Below are 23,946 nucleotides of genomic sequence, written 5' to 3' on the forward strand. Positions count from 1 at the left end.
CATATCCAGGCTCCCCAATGGGATTTTATAGTCTGCACAGAAGTCTGTGCCACTACACCTTTCTGTGCTGTTGCTGCTTTAATGCTAGTTAAAGCCCCTACAGCTCTGTAAACCTATGCTGCAATTGAACCTCTTCATGTCAGTGCAGCCATAAGCTTAGTAAAGGTAGGGGAACAGGATTTTGGTGTGTCCATACTGGAGTGCTGAGAGGAGAAGGTGTGTGCAACCTTCACGCTGTACAGGCATCCTTGCTGCGGTCCGAAGGTAAATTGTTTGAGACATGGGTTTGCCCTCTCTCTTGCTAAACTTCGCAAACAAAATTGGGTGCCCCTTGGCAAGGAGGACTCGAAGCTATTGCAGCCGCCTTTGCTTTAACTATAAAATTATTGTGTATGTGATGTGTGTGTGTGTGTGTGTGTGTGTACATAGTGTGTAGTACTTGGCATTGTGCCGTGGTATGAATGTAATGTCAACGTGATTACAGAATGGGCATGTTTCGGTTGATTGGAGCACTAGGAGCAAACAAATGCGGCTAAGTCCCTTCTCCTAGCCTACACCACGGTGCCTACAGACTCACACAAATACATGAGCTTTAAAAGTTGATAATGCTCCTGGGTTTGTTTGTTTAATTCTTCTGTTGTAGATTTACCCAGTTTAAAAATAAATATTTTAGGAGGAGCTGTAAAATGGGAATGTTTTCAAACTACTGAAATAGATTCTTTTATATATAAATGTCCATGAATTTGAATCCACTACAGTGGTTTCCTACATTTGGAGATGAGCTGAGTTTTTTGCTTTTTTTTCTTAACTCTTTTGAAGCTTCCACATATGGCTGTGCACAGGCTGAAAATGAAACCTGTAGGTGGTGTAGCACTAAATGTTATCCTTGTCCATCTTGAGCTATGGTCAGGTGTATTTACGGAGCTGAAATATTTCCTTGCATAGGGAGGAGCAGGAAAGGTCTGGAGAAGGACATTGCTTATTGGAAGGGAACAACATCGGTGCTCTGTTATTGCAGCACTTGAAACATTGCTGGGTAGGACAGGTGATCAAATGCAGGATAAATGGAAGACTCATATCATAATGTTTATTTACTACGTAATTCTTTTTTTATTCTTGCAGGAATGTCATGTAAGGAATTAAAATATATCCTGGAGAAAATTAAGGACATGTGAGGGTTATTTCTAAAACTGTACTTAGCCCAGCGCAGCTGGGCTAAAGGATGTATGTCATTAAAGAAATGCAATTGGAAAAAACACCGGCTCATATCACAAATAATTATCTGCAGGTGGTAACCGGGCACTTATGGGTTGTTAATTGCACTCACCACATACAGTTAGAACATCTTGCAGTGGGTAAGATGAGTCCCTTGTTTAGATCCTAAGGAATAAATATGGGAAGTTTGATGTATCACTGGTGTATTAAGTCTTTTTATGTGACATTTAAATACACTCTGCTTTTGCCTTTGTCTGTCAGAGGCTGGAGAAATTTAATACCAGGGTATACAGAGTATGGGGCGGGTAAGAAGAGCAGTTACAAACAGAAGTTGAGCAGAAGAGCAAATCTTTGCCCTGTGCTCTCAACAGAGCCTGTCAGCACTGTGTACAATGAGAAATAAGTTGTTTAGGAAAATGCTGCATGCAAATGGGCCAAATGCTGCATGCAAGTTGTGTGACTCCACATGCTGCTATCTGATTTGTTTCAGAAGCTGGTAGCTAGTCAGATTTGCTATTCTGATTTTAAAGTAATTTGGAGCTACTGTGAGTGAAAGGAAAAAGGGAGCTCCATACTCATTAGTATCTTATAGCAAAATAAAAGCTTGTTTTAATCACCTTCTGAGTCTGTAAGCGTGGCAGTGTGCATACGATCCCTCAAAGAAGCACAAAACAGATATACTGGTTGACCCTGCTAGTTAGAGACACATAGAGCTGATACGCCGGACTTGCAGCTTGAATGCTTAGAAATAGAAATATCGCTGCTAGGTTTTATGAGAAATGAAAGGGGAGGTGACTTGGTGAACTTTATTTGGCAACTTGTTCAGAGCAGGAAGAGACTCGATGAAAGGTGATCGAGAAGCAAGAGTGAGTAAAGGCCTAAGGCAGCATTGGGGAGAGACGCTTGGAAGAACGGATGTGGGAGGAGAATCAGAAAAAGACTATGGGTGGGAGCAAAGGCACACCGAGCCAAGGAACAGCCAGAGTTAGCGTCATGAGGAAAAGAGAGAGTGCTAAAAGAAGAAAGTAGGAAAGTACGTTTAGAGGAGAATTATTGGCAAGATGATCCTGGAAGAAGTTTTTTGTTAACCTGAAATGTCACCGGTGAGATAAGCACCGGGAAGCTGAAGATGGAGAGGCTCCAGCTCTGCAAGTGGGAATTGCTGATACAGTGAGTGGGCTGGAACGTCTTTGGGACTGTCGGAGATGATCTGAGAAACATTATGAAGGACCAAATGATATACCTTAGTAAGGGCATGGATGTGAGGGGAAAAGGAAGAGATGTTAACAGGGGAGTGTCCTTTCTGCCAAAAGGGAGCGCTTGCATAATGTAAAGGCTGGTGTAATTGGAAAACTGCTAGTCTGAGGCATCTCAATTTATTTTTTATGCATCTATTTTATTACTTCACAGAATACAAATCCAAGAAGTTTAGCCTGTGTGAAGTTGAAAGGGAGCAGAAATGTTTGATGTTGTATAATGCTTATACAAAGTATTATAAAGTATGTATGTCAAAGCCAAAAAGCAGGAAAACATATACAAAATGCAAACAGGTAATGAAAGATGTCTTCATTGTTTCAGCTGTAATACTAAGTTTGATTTATTTCAGTTAAAATATGGCACTGTGAATTGTGCGGATTTTTATTTTGAGATTGTCTGAGGGAACAGCACAGAAATAAACAGAGTAGTAAGAAAACTTTTTCTTATACTATCCCACCAGTACAGATTTATTGAAAAGGCAATTTGAGATAGATTATGTGCAGAGAGACTTTGCGCTGTGCAAACACAACAGTAGGTAGGAAATTGGAGAAATTTCAAGGTACAACTTGATCCAAAAATATCTGTAATTACTTAGACAAAAATAGAATGACAGTATCACCTTGTGCAGTGTAGATTAATGTTAATCACTTGACACCTTGTCAGCTTTGTAAAAGGAAAATGGGCGAGACTGGAGAATGAAGACTATTAATGAAGAGCAGAGATTGAGGCCCAAAAAGCTGGTAGGATGAACCCCTGTAGGGACGTGAGAGACGACTTGGCAAACAAGGAGTCATGAGTGACAGGAGATGTGCAATTACTAGACGATATCATGGGGTGGTAATATCTTGCAGCATCTTTCAAGACAAGAAGAACAGGTCTAGGCTGATTCACTTACAAAACAGCTTTTTCTATGAGGAAGACGTGTTCCGTATCAATTTTCCCACTGTTGGAAAGGTGCAGCTATTTTCATCATTTGCGCAAGCTGTTCCATAGGATAAGAGCTATGAAGACACGTTTTGAAAGAGGGCACGATAAAAGGTGTCTACAAAAACGATGCCCTTTGAGCAGGGAAGCAGAAAGGCTTAGTGTTTCTGATAAGTGGATAAGTGGATTTTGGATAGATAATCCATTACGCAGCATTTTCGGGAGGGATGTGACAAATGGCTGCATCTGTTGCTGGCCTGTTTTTTTGCAAGTCGTTGTCCCAACTGCAGGAGAACAGCCAAGTAATGGCTGTTATCCTCTCGAATCTTCTTATTTTGTTTTTGGTTGGAAATAAGTTAAAGATGAAGATATTTTTAGTGTGTTAGACTCCTTTTTCCTCCTTCCACCCACTCTGAAGCCTCATCTTTCTTTTGGATTCAAGGGCAGGAGAGTAAAGGTCTGCATTCAGAGTGACAAGACCTACTACTTACTGGTGCTGGGGACAGAGGCGAGCAGCAGGGCATTTCTGGTGTATTTTCCTATGCTTTTCCAAATCTGATGACTGACACCAGTAGTGTATTGACAGCAACACTTCCCAGAGAAAACAGCAAGAGCAGACATGGACACATGGGAGTGGGGAAGTGCTTTAGAGATGCCGTGTGCCATTCTCAAAAGACTCATTCCATTGGCATCTTCCAGCAAATACGTGTTGCTAGAAAGTACCAGTTTATCAAAGCTGAACGCAATCATAAGAGAGGGTTTGTTTTAATTTCCAAATTAATATAATAAATTTTTCAAAATTCCAAAGAAATTTTTGCCAGCATTTTTAAAATGAATTTTTATGTCAAAATTTTAGCCAGCTTCTAACCTTTTATAAGACAGTAAAAATAAAAATGAAGAGCTTTACTGTTACTTGACTGTTTGACATGATTCCAGACTTTCTGATTGTTCGTTCACAAGAAGTTGCAAGTTCTCAAATTTTTTTTCATGAATCGGTGTCAGAAATTCCCAGATTGGTGAAGTCTCAGCAAGTCAAGGGACACGATTTAAAAAACAAAAAATAAATAAAAGCATATGAAAAAAATAGCTGAAAGCCTAAATGCTGTGGGAGCGCTGCCTTTGCGATGCTTTGTAATTCTCCTCAACCCTTTGCTGAGGTGCTTGCTGGAGAGGTGGGGATGGAGGGAGGATGTCTCACCTGGTATTTGCGTAGGTCATGCTGTATTTTAGTTGTGCGCTTGCATGTGTTTCTGTGCCATCCAGTCTTTGAATCCATTTGACCTACCACAGAGCAGCTTATATATGTGTTTAAAAACCACGTCCGGCCCTGAGAGGTGCAGAGCTGCTGGCTGAGCTCATTTAGCGTGTTCATGAAGGTGTATTTTTAAGAGCAGGCTAGTTTTACACTAGGCAACGCAGGGCAGGCCTGCAGGCTCAAAATTACTTCTTTTCTGTCAGTCTAGGCTGAAGCTAAGGGTTTGGAGGAGCATTATTTTAAGTGACACCGCAGTGTTTCAAGTCGGGCTTTAGGGGGTTCTCTTTAGCTGCTTTTGCTAGTTTAATCGTGTCCGTGAAGGCATGGGCTGTTTCTTCGTTCTCAGGTATAGATGAAGTTTATCCCTGATACAGCGGACAAAAATCTTGAGTCTATTAAATAAAGAGTATCGGCGAAACCACTGTCTTCTCTCCAGCCCCTGCAAACTTGCTACCAAAAGCAGCCTTTGGCTGGCGTGGGCTGTGCAGGATGAATGCAGTTGCACCGTGCCTTTTCTGGTGTGCAGCCTGCCCGTGTTTTCCTGGGCTGGGGAAACGCAAAGCGCCAAGGGCTGAGTGACTCAGAGTTAGGACCCGAGCCTGCAGGCGGCCTTCCTGTTAATGGCTCAGCTCCTCTTTGAAGATAAATCCTCTCTCTGGTATGCAGAAGTCGAGATTTGTTTTTGACAGTGGCGCGGGCTGCTGCAGCCTGTTTGCTTTTCCCAGGGACGCAAAGGGCGGCGAAGCCTCGGTCGCCCTTCTCCTGCTCGCCCTCCCCGCCGGTGTCCCCTTGGCTGTTAGTGCATCCTCAGCCTGGTACCGGTGGGCTACTAGCGCTTTTTCTTTTGCCTGTGGAGTAAAAAAAGTTCCTGTCATGGATCCTGTGTTAGGGAGTTAGGCATACTTTAAAGGAAAGGAGGGACTATATTAGTTTCTTAGTTAAAGATCTAATAGCAGAGGAGTCTACAACTATATTGGTGTAGAACTAGCCTTTAGGGGTAGGTACAAGCTGGCTGAGACAAGAGGATCACAGGGTGGTATCTCCATGCTTCTAAGGTGTGCTGAAGCATGCAGCATTCAGCCGAAAAACGCTCTAAAGGAAATAAGGGGAGGCAGAGCCAAGGAGTGGTTAGAAGGGAATAAGCCTAAATGGAGCCTCCAGATGAAATCTAATATGTGATCTTGATTGACTGAACGTAGCATAAACAGAATTAGTCTCTGCTTAGCTTCCTAATGAGCTCTCATGTGGAGATCCTTCAGCAAAGGGGCTGATGTCAAAATCTACCAGCAAAGAAAGCAGCCTTAACAGAATAACCGCGAGGGATTTGGGAAACTTGTTTTAAAAAATGAGCACTGTTTGAAGGAGACAAATAGACTAGCGCAGTAATAAATAGCATTAAAAATGACCTTAAGAGAACGATAAGTGCTCAGAAGTCAGGAAATGCCAGAACTAGTTTGTGAGAGCCATTATAGTACAGCCTGTTTCTAAAATAGTACCCTATCTTCTGTGTTTTTTACAGCCTTCAGTACAAATGAATAATATCTTTTTGTTTGCTATTAATACTGTGTTTTCAGAGATGCTTGAAGATACAAAAGGATAAGCAGCACAGGAAATGTGACAGCAGCTTTCAGTCCCCTAGCTGCAAGCTGTTTTTTATGTAGCTACATGGGGGGAAAAAAAAGTGACATTACATGCAGTCGGACCGCTGAAGGCTGGCCGACTTGGTGGGTGCACCACGCGGGCACGCAGGGGCTGGCAAGGCAAGGCAAGTCGTCCTCAAAACGTAAGCGAGCGCCAGGCTGCCCCGGGGAAGTCGTTTTAAGATGGGGGAAGATGTGTGCTAGCGGCACGCAAAATTACAACGAAAGCGTGATCCGCGTGCTTGATGGTGCTGAACGAAAGGGAGTCCTGCAAAACGAGTCTTCGTTTGGTATACCTGTATGCAAATGCACATCAGCAAGGCAGTGGAGAGACACACACGTGCACACAGACCTTTTATTCGGAGGGCTTCAGGCAGCTTTTCATGTTTCCCAAGGTTTTGCAAGTTTGCCTCTTCTCACTCAATTTCTATAAGAATGCTTGTTGGTGAGAAAAACTGGAAGACTCTATTGCTCAGCTGAACTTCAGCTTTTAGTCGTCTTTTTTTTTCCAAAGTTGTTCACAGAAACTTGCCAAGATATTTATTATGGAGAGCAATCAGTTTTACACCTTTTTCCAGCTTCACTGAGAGCTCAGATAACTTTTTTCCTGCCTCCCAACCTGAGTGAAGAAGTATGGCCTGAGAAATCTCTCCCTGATGAGTGAAACCTTCTGAAAGCGGAACCAAGTACCGGTAACTGGGGGAACCCCTCAGCCGCCGTAAAGATGGGGTGCTGGCAGTCTAGCTACAGTGCAGATTTTTTTGCACATGTGGCTGAAAGCTTACTGTACTGTTGACCTCGCAATGTCCAGGAGTGAATGTATTTTGTTGACAGGATTTCACTGCTCTTGGTGGTTTTCTACAGCTTTCTTGCTCAGTCTATGGGGCAGCTGTGGCTGGGCTCTAAACCACCCTTTTCAGAATGAGTTAATAGCTGCGTCAGAGGATTAATACCGAGAGCAAAGCATTTAGCAGCAGGCAATCATAGAAATCTCTCCTCTGAGTTGCCTGTAGGCCTTGTTTAACCTGTTTCTGAAGATGTATTTTTTCCTTGTAATCTCTGTCTTCGGTGGCCAGTCTTTGCTGTCTTGCATCTGTTGAACCTGTTCAAAACAATCTGTACGTTCCTCCGAAGGGTAAGGCGAAAGATGCCTTCCTGCTGGATATCTGAATGGCGCTTCCAGCAAATACGTGGCTGGCTGAAATTGTGTCTCCCTGCCTTTCTGTGTGCAAAGTAACAGTTGCTTGAATGGACCCACGCTAATCATAGAAACAAAATCATAAGGCACCAGGGTGTCCATGTAATATTCTTAAAGTAATTGGGGTTGCTTATCCTCCAAATCCCTGTTTCTGGATCCCCTGTTTCCAAATCACTTTTCTGGATTGCAGTAGGAGGGCGTCAAGGCCACTTCTCGTTTCCAGAGATACTTGGTGTTGAAGCAAAGCGACTGTACCGCTCCAGTTGTTTCAGGGCTGCCGGCTGTTGTCTGCCTGCCCTGCAGCTACTCAGACAGGTAGCTCTATTCATCGCTTTTCTTCCAGCATGAGCTTTTCTTTAGCAACCTTTAGTCCTCCAGGCAGGTGTTTAAAGGCAGATGGGGGAGCAAAGCCCAAGGGGCCAAGTTCTGCCAGAATTTCCCAAAAGAAACAAGGTCTTGATACGCTCAATACCTTTAAAGGGAAGGGTTGGCTTACGGCATTTCATTACTGTGAGAGATTCCTGCAGCGAGGACCCCGAGACCACTCGGAGGTCCCACTTTTGGGTTGAGTTTGACTTAGCAGCCACCGCACTTTCCCGGTGAGCCTCCCGCTTTTCAGGAGTTTGGTGGCAAGGCCGGGTGTGCCAAGCGGGGTCTGAGAGTTATGACCAGATCAGCAGAATTAAATTAAATGAAGCTCTTGTCAAGACGGCGTGTTCGCAGGCTGGCCCGGCGGCGAATTACCCATGTCGTCATCCTTTTTCCGCAGGTGCCCGTCGAGGGGGCGCAGGAGGCACCGGCGGAGGCTGCCAAGGGGCGCTGCCTGCGCCGCACGGTGAGCGTGCCCTCCGAGGGCCAGTTCCCCGAGTACCCGCCGGAGGGGGCCGCCAAGCTGGGTAAGTGCCAACCTGGGGCGCAACAGCCTCCATCCGGGTGGAGCTTTGGGGTTCGGGTTTGCAGCCCCGGCCGCGTCCTTGCGAGCGAGCCTGCTGCCGGCGATGGCGTCGCCTCCACGTGTCGGCGGCGGTCACGCGCCCGTGGCTGCCTCGCAGCGAAGTGACCGCAGGACACTGGCGTTTATGCGGCTGTCTCTGAGGTTGTTGGAGGGGGTGGGCTGTTGCCGTGCACGTGAAGGGGTGTAACTGCGTTTGTGAGCCCTGGGGTTTATGACTGAGAGTTGCTGAGCGCTGCTCCATGGCCACGCATCTTCTGCGGGTGGTTGGAAGTGGTTCCTGCCGTTCATCCGCGCTGTTATGGAGCTATCATCTGCCTCGCTTTGAGTCTCTCCGGAAGTGCCTTTGCTTTGTATTTTAGTAACAAGTACTGAATAACAGCTTTCAGCTTTGTTTCTAGAAATTGCCTTATGCCTGCTCGGGGTGCAAATCCTAAAAGAACCAGCAAGGTACCTGCTGCTGTTGGCTATAATTATAAATGGTGACATCTAAGGAAAGCAAAAGGAAGGGCAGGCATTAAAAATGACAGGCAAAGGCTCTGTAGCGGTAGTTTGCTGAGTCCCAGTTTGGCCAAATTCCCCAGGAGTTTTTCCCCTCTTTGTTCCACCCCGCATGTGGCTGCACGAAGAGCATCGCTCCATCTCTTCCCAGAAGCAAGAAGGAGTAAAGGGAGGCAGAATCACATACAAGTATATTCTTCTTTCTACCAGAACCTATGCATTAAAATTTCCTTGGCATAGGCTGCGAGTTGCTGGTAGGGTCCAGGAGCAATTCTTCTGAAGCTAGCTGTAAAAAAACAACAACAACAACAACAACAACAACAACAAAAAAAAAACCTAATCCTGGGAGGGAGGGAGCTATAAGAAAATGCTGCGGAGATGCTACTAGAGATGCTACTGTGCATCTCTGACAGTAAAACAGCTTTGATAACATCATTACCAAGGGTGAATAGCAGGTAAGGTATTTTTCATTTCACAGGCTCAGCTGGTTTTCTTCTGCCAAAGAATTTTATTCTGTGAGTGACTTGCAAATAAGTCATTAAAAGATAAAGTACTGTGCAGCTGAACATAGAAAAACCCACTCTTGTAGATAGTTAATTAGCAGAGTGCAACTGTAGTGCTCATTCACTTGTACTTGTCTGTAGTGCTGCCTCACTCTTCCTTGGTTGGGGGAGGGAGGATAGTTTGGGGGGGGGAGTGTTGTTTTGTTTTGGTTTGGTTTTTTGTCTCCTGGATTAGATGTCTGAAAAGAAAGAGGGCAACTCTGAGTTTTAGGAGGGAAAATGGCAAAACACTTGGGGATGAGTGGTGTAAACCTAACTCCTGTTGGGTTTGCTTGCCGCATTTCAAATGCAGCTCTAAATGATCATCTTGTTGTGCCGTATGAACAAATAAGTATTCATTCTTGTTTGGAAATAAACCCAATATTAAGAACATGGTTTACACTATGTTTTGGGCAAAGTACCTACTCCAGATGTATGGCTAGTGAGATGAACGAGGAATCATATTGCAGCCAGTCTGTGCTGGGCAGTGGATATTTGCAACTTTGCAAGCTAGAAAGAGCTTCAAAATCTTGGGTATTTAAGTGTCTTTTTTGTTCTTTTTCTGTACCATGGGCAAAAATTATGTGGAAGGATTTATACACTTCCCTGAGCGTCTGAATAGCTGGAAATGCCAGTGTTAATTTTGTAGATGTAACCTTGTAACCTTCTTCATTTTTCATGAATTGCAATACAGGATGAGATGAATGCGTGCTCTTTGGGTATATGCATTGCTACGCATTCTGCACCAGGTTTAGATGCACGTGACATCTTGTAGTGTGCTGCCCGATGTATGCCTGACAAGAGCCTATTAAAAGTACATGAGAAACCCATATCCACATGGTCTTCTCCATGAGAGAGCTACAACTACAGTGAATATAGATATCAACAAAGTCTGTAGCTAAGGAAAGTGGGCAAGCAGTGGGAGGGGAGGAAGAAAGGCATGAGATGGAGAAAAATTGAGCAATGCCCATACTGCGAGGAAGGATGAGAGGAAGTGGGAGGGAAGGTTTTTATATAATCTTTGATTGCAGCAGCTTAGGTAAGGTTCCCTTGTTTTCACATCCTGGTTAGAAACGTATCTTATCGTGATTATGGAATTCCTGCCAATGGGAAAAGGTGGGGTGATAAAGTGAACGGTGGGAATGGCTTTCTGTCAAGATGTAGAGCCAGAGGACAAGCCAGTGAAGGAAACCATCGAACATCTTTGTAAAGAGAAAGAAACAGATGGTGGCAGTCAGAACATGTCACCAGCAGTACAGATAGCAGCTGGACGAAAATAGCTTTGGAATGGACACCAAAAGCTGAAAAGCTCAGCGGAGGCAGATAAAATATCCAGTAGAGAAATTGCTATGCCAAGCTGATAAGAGTATCTAGCTTGTCCTAGGGAAGCATGTGCATAACATGGCAACAGCAGGCGTTGCATCTTATGATGATATCTGAAGTTACTGCTTACAGATGAGCTTTTTAGAGCCAGCTCTAATACAAAGGTTAACACATAGCAATGGTATGTGCTTTTTCCCCTCTGTGTAAGGTTGCCATACCTCCCTCTTTAAATTAAAAAGAAAAGGCGGGAGGAGGAAATCAGATGATGAATTTTTTTTTAATCGGTAGCACTACAGTTATACCTTAAAACCAACACCAAGAATACTGTATCAAGTCAATCTTTTTGTAAGTAGAGCACTATGTTAGAATGCATGCGCTTCTGCGTGATCAGCAGCAGCACCCATTCTGCAGATTTTTGTGGTGTTCTTTATAGCGAGGACGCTGAGCATGCCATTCCTAGGAAATGTGTGGGAGAGCCTCCCCGTGTTACAGCTGAGAAGCCAGAGGAGGAGATGCATGACTCTCCAAAGGTCAGCACTGAGACCAGGGTGCTTCACCCAAGGCGGTCATAGTCATTCTTGCCTTCTCTGTCATTTCTACCATCGCTGCAGGGTTGGCTCAGCTGTTCGTGAGGCAGCTGCTGAACCACCGTGGTTTACAGTCCCATGGACTAAGATAGACACCAATTTCCACATACTTTGGTACCGTAAGCTGTAATTTGTGATGGTTCAGCAGCTGCTGGAAGAGCAGCTGAGCCGTCCCTTCCGTGCGGGCAGAAACCACTATGGTTGTCCCTGAATGAGAGCCTCAGGGGCAGACGCAGAGATAAAACACAAGGTAGAAAGTGACTTGTTTAAACAGTAAAAACTAATAGGACCATTTAAAAAGCATAACTCCAGAGGACACTCACCGTCCACTAGCTCGGGAGCTTGACCTCTGTTTGCAGGCAGTGGAGAGCTTGTTTCTAATGCTGATATTCTTAATTCCCACCCGGAAGGTCCATTGTGCGCAGAGTTGGGTAACTAAGGCGTCTGGCTCCTTGTTACATATATCCCATGGAATTTCCTTGGTACATAACCTGTGTCGTTGTAGTACCACCTCTCTGCAAGCGAATAGGCACACTCTAAATGTCTCATTTGTTTGCTAGGGATTTGTCTTGGCAGCACTTCTTTTCAGAGGTGCTTCTATTCAAGGAAGCTAAAAGCATAGCTGTAATTTTTCCCTAGCTCCAGCATGTTACCCTCTTTCCTTCTTCTTTCAGACATGACTTAAAATGGGCTAATTCTCTTAGGAGGTGTGGTATGAGCCCTGAGGGCCGGCACCCCCATGGAATAGGAAAGGATAACATGAAGAAACTCAAGCGAGTCCTGGCCTTGTACTTGTCTCTGTTTCAAATTCAGATCTTGCTGTTCTCTAACAGGTGGGGTTTTTTTTAGGGAGATTACATCTTTTATAAAGAAATATTATTTATAATAGCATATTGAAATTAACCATTCATACAGCAAAAGTCTGATTCAGATTTCAACCATTCCTACTATTTGACAGACTAGTAACACAGTTACTGCTTCATTTCCCAAAATAATCCTGTTTTCTCTTACTCTGCTTCCTTCTCACCTCCTGCTCGTACTAAACGAGAGTTGTTAAGGAAAATATGTGGTAAAAGTTTTGATTCTGGCATCTGGGTGCATCTTTGTGGCATTAATAGGAGATTTTTTGCCTACATGTGTCCAAATATGGAAGGAGGGATTGAAAGTGAGGAGATGGATATGTATATATATATTTTTAATCACAGTATCAATTATTAGGAAAGAATATCATTAGGGAGCGATTTCTTTAGATTCTCTGATGCTTAGAAAGACTAGTGTTGCTGCAAATGGATTCTCTTTTTGTATTCGGAGATGAAGTCATCTGAGATGAAAGTGAAGACTTTCACTTGCTGAAACAGCCCTGTTTTTTCTGTGTTTCATTTCTGACTTTGCTCAATATGAAAGCTCTGGAGAGAAGATTGCAAACACTAGTTAGAACTGTGCAAGTTTTCATTTGATCTTCACCTTGAGTTGCTAGCATTGAGAAATTTTGTTTTGTATCCGAGTCACTGGGTCTAAATAATGGGAAAACATAATGTGTACCCTCTGTCCATGTTAAATACTAGTGTGCAGGTTGTTGCCTTCCCTGATCTAATTGTACTAAACAATATTACCGTGGAAAGTTGATTAGGAGCTCTGGCAACGGGCTGCCGTCTGACTGGCACTTCTCTTGGCAGCAAAACTGGTTTAAACGCTTTCCATCTTCTGTCCACCACCCCATCAATTTGTCTCCTTGCACTGTGCATTCATTTATTTTTGCAGCTATTTTCTAATCCAGATCACTGCACAGCCTCATGGACAGCTGTGCCAGCACAACTAGGGCACAGTTCTGCAGTACAAACGAGCAAAGGTGAGAGGAGAGGAGGCAGGAACTCTTTAACTCTTGCTGGCAAAATTGTCTGGAGCCACAAAACTAAAGGTGTTTTGCCTGATACGTACTGCAATTTCTTGGTTGGAGATAAAATAACCACCAAGATTGAGGACAGTCTGGGTCAGCAAGCCTTCTGCCTCTTGGCAGCTTCTGAATGGTCAGCTCTGCGTATCAAGTGCCTGCTCACAGCCCCTGCATAGCTCCCTGGCTCATCTTCCAAGCTTTTGTGCTGGATTCATCTTCACTGCATCAGAGGGCCAGCTGGCCTTCAGTGCCTCAGCCTTGTCTGTAGAGTGTTTCCATAGCTGTCACTCAGCTGCTGACTCCCATCTCTGCAACCCTTTTCCCATTCCTCTGCCACAGTTTCATCCATGTAACCTAGTGTTATCATCTGTTCTTCCTCCTTGGGGCAGATCTCCCCTGCCCTAATATGTTGCAGTTCTCTGAATGCCTCTGTAAATGTTGCCTTTGCTGACCAGTAACATGGCAAAGGAAGGGCCTTTACTGGCCTCACCTGGAGTACTGGGTCCAGCTGTGGCCCCAGTTCAAGGAGGATGTTGAGAACCTGGAGATGGTCCAGCGCAGGTCTGCCGAGGTAATTTTGTCCAGGAGTACCTGACCTATGAAAAGAGGCTGAGGGAGCTGGGTATGTTTAGACTTGGCATAAAGAAGCTAAGGGATGATCTAATAGCAGCCCATGACTACTTGAAGAAGTGTTAGAGATGATGGAGCCAAGCTCTTCTCAGTAGTGGCAGATGATTAAAACAAGGGGTAATGGTGACAAGTTGCTTGGGAGGTTCACATTGGACAGTAAGTGGAACTTGGTCACCAGGAGGATGGTGCAGCACAGGATGAGGCTGCACAGCAGGACTGTGGAAACTTCATCCTTCCAGGCAAAGCCGCAGCTGACCTGATCCAGTGTGGGCAACGTCCTGCTCCAGGTGGGAAACTGGACTCAATAACCTCCAGAGGTTCCTTCCACCCAGTGTTTCTATGGCTCTCCGCTGTACTTGCTATCCCATTTTGGCTTTCTCCTTCTAACACATATTTATCCACCTGTTGTCATCAAGCAACTGTAACTTGTCTTGTGCAGAGACTCCTTTCCAATTGTTTTTAGTCTGTTTCTCTAATGAAGTAAAACTGATGCTCTATCTGTCTGTCCTGTCTCTTTCCCCAACTGTTTGGGTCTGCTGACCAACTAATCCTGAGTTTGAGAGAGGAATATAGGTCGCAAAAGTACTAAACTCTTACAACTTTCATTAAAATGTGTGACCTAATTGTTATGTGGAAAGAGACTAGACTGCTGTTGATGAAGATGGTATTGCAGTGTGTGCTCCAGTTGGGAGACCAGCACCAAACCACAAATGGGTAGGAAACTAGGCACCCTTAATTCCCTGAGCACACAACTGTTGCATGTGTAGCGGGAAATCTCTTCTGGAATTCCCGCTGGGCACTAAGATCCACCTGAGTTAAAACTTTTCAGCCCTGGATTTCCTGAGCTTAATCGTGTAAGCAAGAAGGCTGAGTTTCCAAGGAGCTGCAGCTATCACTGTCTCTTACAGAAAGACTGAAACTGCTAAAAACCTGGCTGATTTTTTAGATCCCTAAACAACTTTAGGAGTGTACCTCAGAATTAAAAATACTCATCACAGCTCACTACCATGTTGTGATATACTGCACGTGCAATTATGGAGTTTAACAAAAATGGAATTTTAATTTTCACACATTGCATTTAACTTCTCGATCCTTTGGTTTAGTTGCACAGGTGAAAGAATTTCTTTTTAGTGATCACCCTCTTTGCACTCACTCAAGTGCTTTTTTTTTTTTTAAGTGAAAATTCCACTGAATTCAGAAATTTCTCCAATCCAACAAAGAAGGGAAGAAGTGATTTAAAAAAATAATAATAATAAGGCACATCTGTTTTGGTGCCAGATTCATACTGCATTGCTATCAGGTGACCAGTTAGCTGTACAGAAATCCTGCCTCGGTACTGTTTTAAAAGGTAGTGTCCGGAGGCTTGGAAATGGAGTGAGCAGCAGAGGATTAGTTAAATAACAGCTAGTTTCACTGCTGCCTGGAACGTACCTTTTAGAACAATTTCTGCAAGCTGCTGCCGAGCCTGTCTAGGTGGGGATGATTGCACCAAGAAAATGCACAGTCCGTGCTCTTCCTCCAGGTAAAAACTTGGCAGGAGAGAACAGTCATTAACTAAAAGGATTTCTAGGGTTGTTTCAGTAACCGGTGTTTCTAAGCCGTGGTGGTGTTTGTAGCTAAAACAATCAAAGCTGAGGTTTGCTTTCTGTGTATTCTAGTTGGAGTGAATATTTTGTGATGAAGGAATGAATAGGTTTACTGTGTGCACACCACATAATTACAGTCCTTGGGCAGTTTGGTCTAGGAGGATTACCTGAAAAGGGCTGTGATATTTTCATGGCAGGAGCGGGGACGGCAGGCAGTGTGTTTTGGAAGAATAGATATCATTTGTGACCTGGTCAATGAAAGAATCTGCAATGCACCAGTCTCTACATATTCTGCAAAGATATACTTAAGAAATAGGAAAGCATTTGAAGAAACAGGTTTACGATAGCTTTGAACAGAACTGTGCACTGAAAAGAGGTCTCGCCCTTCACCTTCCACCACCCAACTTTGTCTGCAAAGAGTATCTGTTTGAAAGTAAGGATGAGAAAATGCAGCGTTCAGCTCCCTGTGTCTCTGCCCTATGGATCCGAGATCCATCTTGATGAAAGAATTTTGCCAATAGCGTTGTCTGCTCTTTGCCGTGTGGCTGTGTGCAAAATATCCATCTCCTGTCAACCCATGTGCACGACTGGCAAGCAGAGAGGGGCTTTGGGCTGAGTTGTCAAATTGAGGAGAGGGGTGTGTGTGCGCGTACACATCCATACCAGCATCTCGGACAGGGAGAGGGATTCAGGTGAGCTGACTTTATTTGTTTGCAGCTCTTGGGCTTTGCCTGATTTGGGCTTGCATGTGCATGTTTGTGTACACACGCACAAATGTACATATGAGAGAGATTCACCTTCACCTTTATACAGACCCAGGAGCCTAAAGGACCTGATGCATTACTGTCTGTTGTCTTTTCCTTTTAAATTAGCTTCCTCCAAGACCGGTTTGGGTGTGGTGGGTTTTTTGGGTGGGTTTTTTGTGTGTGTGTGTGTGTGTGTGTGTGTGTGTGTGTGTCCTCTGAGTCCTTTGTACCAAAAATATAAGTTGAGAGATCTGCAACAGGTGAGAGGCAATACTCTAACGAAATCAGTGCAATAAGTACAACTCTGCACCTGTGTGAGTGTGCTGCTGCTCCGTGGTGGTTGGATTTCTGTACGCCGCAGGTGGGTACTGTGCACGTTTAGCCACAGGGCTCTGCTCTTGCGCTTCTCTCCAGTCCTGCCCGAAGTGGTGCTGCAAGCGCTCTTGCGTGCGAGCTGGTCCCCAGCCTTGAGCTGAAGCCCCGGGGTCACACAATAGCGTGAACAAGGGTCTGCTAAAGGCTATTTACCCTTTGCATGTTTAAGTCTAGTGCGCTGGATCCCTGTGTCTTCCTGCCTTTTGGATATGATCAGTAGCAGGGATTATAGTTATGTTGAGATGAACTGGAGTTTTGAAATTTGTGTCTGTCTTTAGAAGACATTATTTGTCCCTGGCCTTCTATCCTGAAATGCAAATGCGTGCAAACTGTGAGTTGCATTTTAAAAATCTCCTCTGAAAGACAGCTGCTTTGGGGCATTGTCAAAAAATTGATGAGCTACACTGGAAAACACCTACTGTGTGAAAAACGTCCTGCTATCTTCAGCATCTGCAAAAGAAGTTAAGAAACTTTGAGAAAAGCCCCAAAGTAATCCGATATTTGGACTATGTACAGTGCAATTTGCCTGCCTGGGGAGGATGAAGAATTTAGACAACTCTACTTGAAATTAAAACTGACTCCAGGGAGGCTAGATATTTCGGACAGGATGCCTAGATCTCACTGACATTCCCCCTGGGCAATTGGAGTTATTTGTGTACAGAAAATTGCCAAGCTGCTATCTTATTCTTGTATAACTCAAGTGAAGCCAAAGGATTTTGGTTTTGTTCTAAATGCTGCTGCAACTTTATTCTCTTGGACACAGATCATCTGTACTGAAAGCCAAGTTTCATCATGAAGCAAATGTTATCAGTTTAAATCTTAAACCTTTTTAGAGCGGAGATTAAAAGGGATCTGAACACATAACCTTAACTCTCTAGTACGGACACATAATCCATTAGGCATTTTTCTTGGAAATGTGTTGCATCCCTCCCTCCTCCTTCCAGCACACACAAGAAATTGCTTTAGAAGATTTTGAAATTTTGTTATGTGAGCATAAAGAGCAGCTTATAAACAGAGCATGTTGTGCCATATACTATTGCTAAGAAGAGGGAGCTCTTTGACCCTTTGGGGCAGTTTTATTTACCGTATTCTAATCAAACCTCGGTTTATTATGAAGAAAGTCATCATTTTTCTTAGCTTTCTCAAAACAGCAACAACAAAAGCAACAGAAAAAAAAAAACAAGGTGCTTATGAAATTCTTCAGAGATATTTAYCTTAAATCGTGCATGAACTTACTGTGGATTGTTAAATTTTGTAGGTTCTCTTTTACAGTCGTTTGATGTTGTGGAGAAAAAAAGTAATTACATTTCACCCAACCATGTATACTTTCCTTTTTTCCTTAAGTAACAACCAGCTTAAAACCCAATGGAAAACTCACCTTCCCATCCACAACCTGCATTCCTTTATCTTAAGTCTTGTCTACAGTTAATTTGAACCGTTGAACAAAACTAAAACATGTTGATGTACTTAAACCTGGTTCAGAGTGCTAGTTATAGCATCAGTTGTTTATCAGTTTGACGTTGGTTTAGCATCAGCTGATACTTCCCCAATGCAAATATTTATTAAATGGGACCGAATGCATCTAGCGTAGAGGTTTGTACCAAATTCAATAGCCTGAGTTCCCCTTGCGCAGAGCCGAGCATGCTCCTGTCTCCTTGTTGCCCCCTTGGTGAATCATGCAGCTCCAGTTACGTGAACTAGCTCTGGTATGTCCACGCGCTGCGCCTGGGGCTCGCCCTCGCGGTATGTTCCTGCCTCGCTTTTGAAAACTGTTTCATTAGGGCTGCACATTTTTCTGTCCTAGGCACAGCCATAAGTCCSCTATCTCATGCTAGCGGTGCATACGCCGTGTTACGAGTTCTTCCACTTCTGTTGCGTTCAGACGTTGCTGTAATCTTTTTATGGTCCAAATTTCAAAGCAAAACACACGCGCACGCAATACTTGGTGGACAAGCTTGTATAAAAAGGGGAAAAAACATGGAGTCCTTGTGGAGGACCACTCAAACCGCGCTTCAGGGAGCTTGAAAGAAATAGATCTGTTTTTAGTCAGCACACTGCGTTGCATGGAAAAACCATCAAATTTTTTATTTCAATTGAACCTTGGAAATGGGACTGCCGCTTCTGTGTCTTTTCCTTGAGTACGTGTTGTTTCTGGGAGGCTCGAAGCCTCCTTTCCTTCTCTCATACCTCCCCCTGTCCTCAGCGTGCTCTTTCACCCCGTAATGGGGCACTGGCCTTCCTCATGACGAATGAATATGGACCAGCAGTACTGGTCAGTGTGGTACCAGTCGAAGAAGATGGCAGGACTTGCTCAGAAAACTACAACAGGTCAAGAAATCTTGTCATCAGTTATGTATTTGATTTTTCCATGCGAGACCTCAGGAGATGTGTTTTCCATCAGACAGTAATAGTGCTTACTTACGTAGCACTTTACGTCTTCAAAATGCTCTATGAACACGAGCTAATTAATCTTTGCTATGCCTCTGGGAAGTAAGCAAGTGGAATTTAAAAATAAAAATAAAAGAAGCAGAGTTTTCCGTGCTTCCTGTGATATCTTGTGTTATTTACACTTTACTGAGGCAGTGACATACCTCCTGTTGGGTAACTACTTTTTATGGCTGCATTAAAAAGAAGTTCATAATTATGAGGTGGCTTAGATGTTAAATTAGACTTATTCAAGTGTATATTGAATATTTTCCTAACCTGCTACCCTTCTCGTAACTGATGACTCTTTCATAGCACAAGGGGAGGAAAGAATTATAGTTGTGATTATATCTGCAAAACAGACAAAAATGTTTCGGCAGCACAGCAGAGATAATTTATTTAAAAGAAAAATTATAAAGCCRCAGAGGAAAAGCAGGCTATTGAACTCCACTGGAGTTCATCGCAAACTCTCCTAACAGGCACCTCGGTGTCGCGGGCAAATCCCCGATTCCCAAAAGAAGCCTGGGAGATGGAGAGGACTATATGTGCTAGCAGTGATTACTGTCCATTAAGATTTGACTCGGTGTCCACTAAAGTGCTTTTGGCTACAAGCTAATAATTCTTGTTGCGTATTTGAGGCTACTTTATCTTGTGCATTACCCAGTGAGGAGCTGGGGTGTTTTTTCTACCTTTTTGTCTCGGGTGGAACTGCAAACATTTGCTTGACTAGCAACYTTTTCTTTTTCCCCCCAAAGAGTTGCCTGGAGTTTAGATGAGGATCTGACCAGTGAGAACACTGAAAATTCATGCAACTTTTTCCTTGCAATGTTTTCTCACTATTATGTGCCATGTCTGGGCTAAAACCATAGCAGGAAGGTCTAGAGCGGTAGTCACCAACCTGGCTGACCCAAAGATGGCATGCAAATAATCCGCAGTGCTTTGCTTTCCCAGCAGCGTCATTACCCTTTGGCTGTAGGTGATGTTGGGGAATGTTTCCCACAGGCAGAATCATGGGGAATTTTGGGACTCAAGGGTGAGAAACCTTGATGGAGCTTCCTCAGGCTGATCTCCTTGGATTATCATTTGACTAGTGCTCTGGTTTTGCTTTGACACCGAGAGTAAGGTATTAACTGTTGTAACCAGGAGCAAACAGGAAGGATTTAAGGACCTTTGGAGTTTTTGTGCTATTCTGGGGAGCATTCTGTGAGCGAGGGATTTTAGGGACTCCGAATGTTGGAAGACATGTTTTATTCCTGCTAGTGGCAAAGCATACTAAGGAGCCTCTAAGAGGGAGCCAAGGCTGTATGGCATTTCTGAATAAGTAGGCATATAGAGAAAATGCTGCTGTTTTCTGTGCTGTCAGCAATCAGGAATTTTGTGGGAAGAAGAGGAACTACATTGAGATACCTTTATTATATTGCATTGCTTCTCTCTATCATATTTTTGAAGGAAAGATGATCAATATATGGGCCCATAAAGTGTAAATTTAGTACTTTCTGGTAATGAAGAAGTTGTACTCAGCACTCAGTACAGTAATATTACTGACATAAATGTATTCAGATTCTCAGTACTTTAAGTCTGTTATGATGTTCCTTAACTTTTAGATTGATTTGTGAACCACTTGCAGAAGACTGATTAAGAATAGGTATTGGAAACTTTGCTAAGTGCCGACACCACCTGTTTTTTTAGATAAAATCAAACTATCTGAAATATTCTGCATATGTTAGGAGAAAGTTTATTAAAATGTTTAGAATGTTTATTAAAAAGTTTATTTAAATGTCCCTCCACTCATTATTTGGCATTTCTAAAGTCTTCTGCTAGCATAATGTTCCAGTAAATACTCTTTATTTAAGTAGGTCAGATAGATCATAGAAGGGATAGACCTTAACTGAAGCTAACCTCTCATTTAATTTTTAAAAGAAACGGATTTACATTTAAAATGTGGATTAAAAAAAAAAATCTAAGTCTTATTTATTTGATCTCTGGTGCCTTTGCTGTGTTGTTGCCAACAGCTTTCTCTCGCAGCAGCTTCTGGAGGGAGAAGCTGTCACCGTTCCCGGTAGCTTCCCGGCTTCCCAGAGCGGCTCGGGTAGGTGCCTCAGAAGCAAGGAAATTTTCCTTTAGATGTGGGGTGGCAACCTCCTGTTCTTCCGTTTCATCAGGCCTTTTTTAGGGGGAGCAGAACGTTACGTTTGCCAGGGGTTGGTTGCTGGAACAACAGGCACGTGGGGAGGCATGGGTCACGTCACTGGGGGGTTGTGATCATCTTTAAGCAGTGTCAAAGTCTTTGGGGAAGAATCTTTATTCCAAGACTTTGCAAGTTGCATTTCAAGAAACTGGATAGATTTCTAGAATATTTCCAAATATTTGTGCAGTTTGGTTGCCTTTTTTGATTTTTTTTTTTTTAACACTTTCCTAATTTGCTCTCTCTTTCTAAGTATTCAGAAGATACGTTTCCTTGAAGTTAAGTCAGAAGTTCATTATGGCATTTCAAGAATCTGGTTTTGTTTGGGGTTTTTTTGTTTGTTTGTTTTTCCAGGTTGGTACAGCAAGTTTTTTAGGGTTGATAAAAGCAGATGCCAGGGCTGAACCTACCGAGTCCCTAGAAATTGCTTGCCTGGAAGGAACAGGCAGATTATGGCCTCRTTTCTGAGCTGGAACCAAAGTTTAACCCTTCCCTTTGAACCTGCTGAAAAGTAGAGGATTGTGATGTGAATGATGAGAAAGGGGGGGAAAAAAGAAGCTAGGATGTGGAAACAGAAACCAGGAACGTAATCAGACAAACTTAAAAAAGCCCATAAAAACGTTAGAAGCCTTTGAAGAGAAATCCAGAGCAGCTCTGGTGTCCCAGTCCTTAATTTTTCCGTCTTTTGGTGGTGCGCAGCAGGTCTCTGAGGCTGCTCCACCCGCGGCAGCGACGCTTTTCTGCGGCGCGGGGCTGCCGCTGGCGAAGCGCGCCGGAACGAAACGCGCTCTGTAATTACCGCGGCGCTCGGGGGGTTGCGGGAGCCGGGGGGGGGAGAGGACGGAGATTGCAGTCGTTCGTACACCCTGACTGCTCTTTGGGGGGAATCTCGTTCAACTGAGATCAYGAGACCGTTTTGCCCTGCCGTTTCCGGTAATTAGGCATTTCTAAGCAGCAGGTCAAACCAATTTGTCTATCAATCAGGAGGGCTGTTTACTTTGTTATGCTGCCGCGACGGCTTTTTTAGAAGGGGAGGGTTGGGTTTTTGGTTTTTTTGCTCTTGACCTGCTGTTTTGTCCCGGTGCCAATCTTTGCGCTGGATGCCCGCGCGCARGTCAGCGCTCGGCTCGGGAGCGAGAGGGCGCAGCTGTAATTCCCTGTTCGTGCTTGTTCCGCCGTGGGGCAGCGGGAGAGGACGGGGCGGGTGGCGTCGGAGGAGGAGAGGACTCAGCTGGCGGAGGACACCTGCCGCCAGCGTGGAGCGCGAGGGCTGTGCCGAGGTCGCACGCACACACGCGCGCCCCGTCTCACGAGGTTGTTAAGCCGGAAGGCTTTGCCTTCCCGCCGCGTGCGTGCCGGGGGCTTTGGGGCCGGGCCAGCGTGCCGCGCCGTTCCCGGCCGTGGCGCTCCGGTGTGAAACACCCGCTGTGGCAGCAGCGTTGGGCAAACCGCGCGGGCTCTCCGTCTGCTTTCGCTGCCTCCTTCGAAGAGCAGCTTTTGTCTTTTAATCCCGGAGCAATGCTCTCCCTGGGAGTTCAGCTCTTGGCACGGTGCTAAAAGGAACGGTGAAAGAGAGGAGGGAAAAGCCTCTTGGTATCGGGCTCTGCTTCGCTTTCAGAAGCCAGAAATCATGGTATGAATTTAAAAAAAAAAAAACAAAAAAAAAACCCACAAGGACATAAAGAGAAAAATGTTCGTTGTTTCTTCAGGCTCTTTGCTGCTGCGCATTTCCTGGTTTGTAGGGATACTTGAAGCGGGGAAGGTCCTTAAATGAAGCGCGGTTTTGTCAGCCACAGCGAGACCAGCTCTGCGCGCAGCCGGCAAAACTCTCTTTGCCTTCGCTGGCTTCCCGCAGCTGGGACGGCTCAGGCGGCGAGAGCAGCCTCTGCCCTCTCCCCGTAGCTGCTTTTAGACGTGGCGTCAGCTGCCCGAAATCCCGGCGTGGTTTCAACCCCCCTCTCTCCCCTCGCGCCCGGCCCGGGCTCTGCCCACCCTCGCCGGGGCCGGCGAAGCGCGGCGCCCGCCTCGCCGCGAGCCCTCTGACCCCGGCCGGGAGCCGGGCGGTGCCGCTGTTCGGCACCGCGGCGGCGGGATCATGGTGGAGGTGCCGGTGGCGCCGCGGGATGCAGCGCGCAGGTGAGGCCGAGGAGGGGGCCGAGCCGCTGCGGTGGTCCGGGAGGCTGCGCTGCCGGAGGGAGGCACGGAGGTTTCGCTGCAAGCGAGGGGCTTTGAAGGGTGCTTTTATTAAAGCAAAGGGAAACTTCGCGGGGTTTACACTTGTTTTTTCAGGTTTTCCTTGTTGCACATGTTAACTACTCCTCCTTTTTTCAGTTTTAGACACAGGTGGGTTTTTCTGGAGATGTTTACACTCATTTGATAAATGGAAAAGTGCAATGTTGATATTTTTCAGCTTGCTAGTACACAAATCGCACACAGTCGTCTTCCTGTGAAACCTCCTGTAGGCACAGAGATGAGAAACAGAGATGAGGTGGGTTTTTTTTGTTTTGGCTCTTAAAGTTGACAAACTAGTTCGCTGCCGCTTGGATCGCTAGGGGTACTTCTCCTCCCTCTCCCCGAAAGCCTTCGTTTACCTAACATAACTCAGTGCCTGTGCGTTTTTCTGTGCCCCGGGATTTCGGGATGGGGCAGGCGCAGCGTTCGTGGCGGGGGGCGCGGGGGGAGCATTTGTCGGTGTTTGCTCGCGGCCAGTGC

The 23,946-nt window shown here is 44.9% G+C and overlaps 1 protein-coding gene across 1 annotated transcript in view; it reads left to right on the forward strand.

The window, feature by feature from the left end:
- Positions 1–23,946, forward strand: part of RASAL2 (RAS protein activator like 2) — a 116,602-nt gene that overhangs the window by 22,419 nt on the left and 70,237 nt on the right. Inside the window, exon 3 of the mRNA XM_026084750.1 lies at positions 8,259–8,385. Within this exon, the coding sequence (XP_025940535.1) occupies positions 8,259–8,385 (127 nt within the window). The remainder of the gene's footprint in view (positions 1–8,258; positions 8,386–23,946) is intronic.

The sequence above is a fragment of the Apteryx rowi genome, unplaced genomic scaffold (genome assembly GCF_003343035.1).
Source record: "Apteryx rowi isolate R43461 unplaced genomic scaffold, aptRow1 scaffold_65, whole genome shotgun sequence".
NCBI classification, from domain to species: domain Eukaryota; kingdom Metazoa; phylum Chordata; class Aves; order Apterygiformes; family Apterygidae; genus Apteryx; species Apteryx rowi.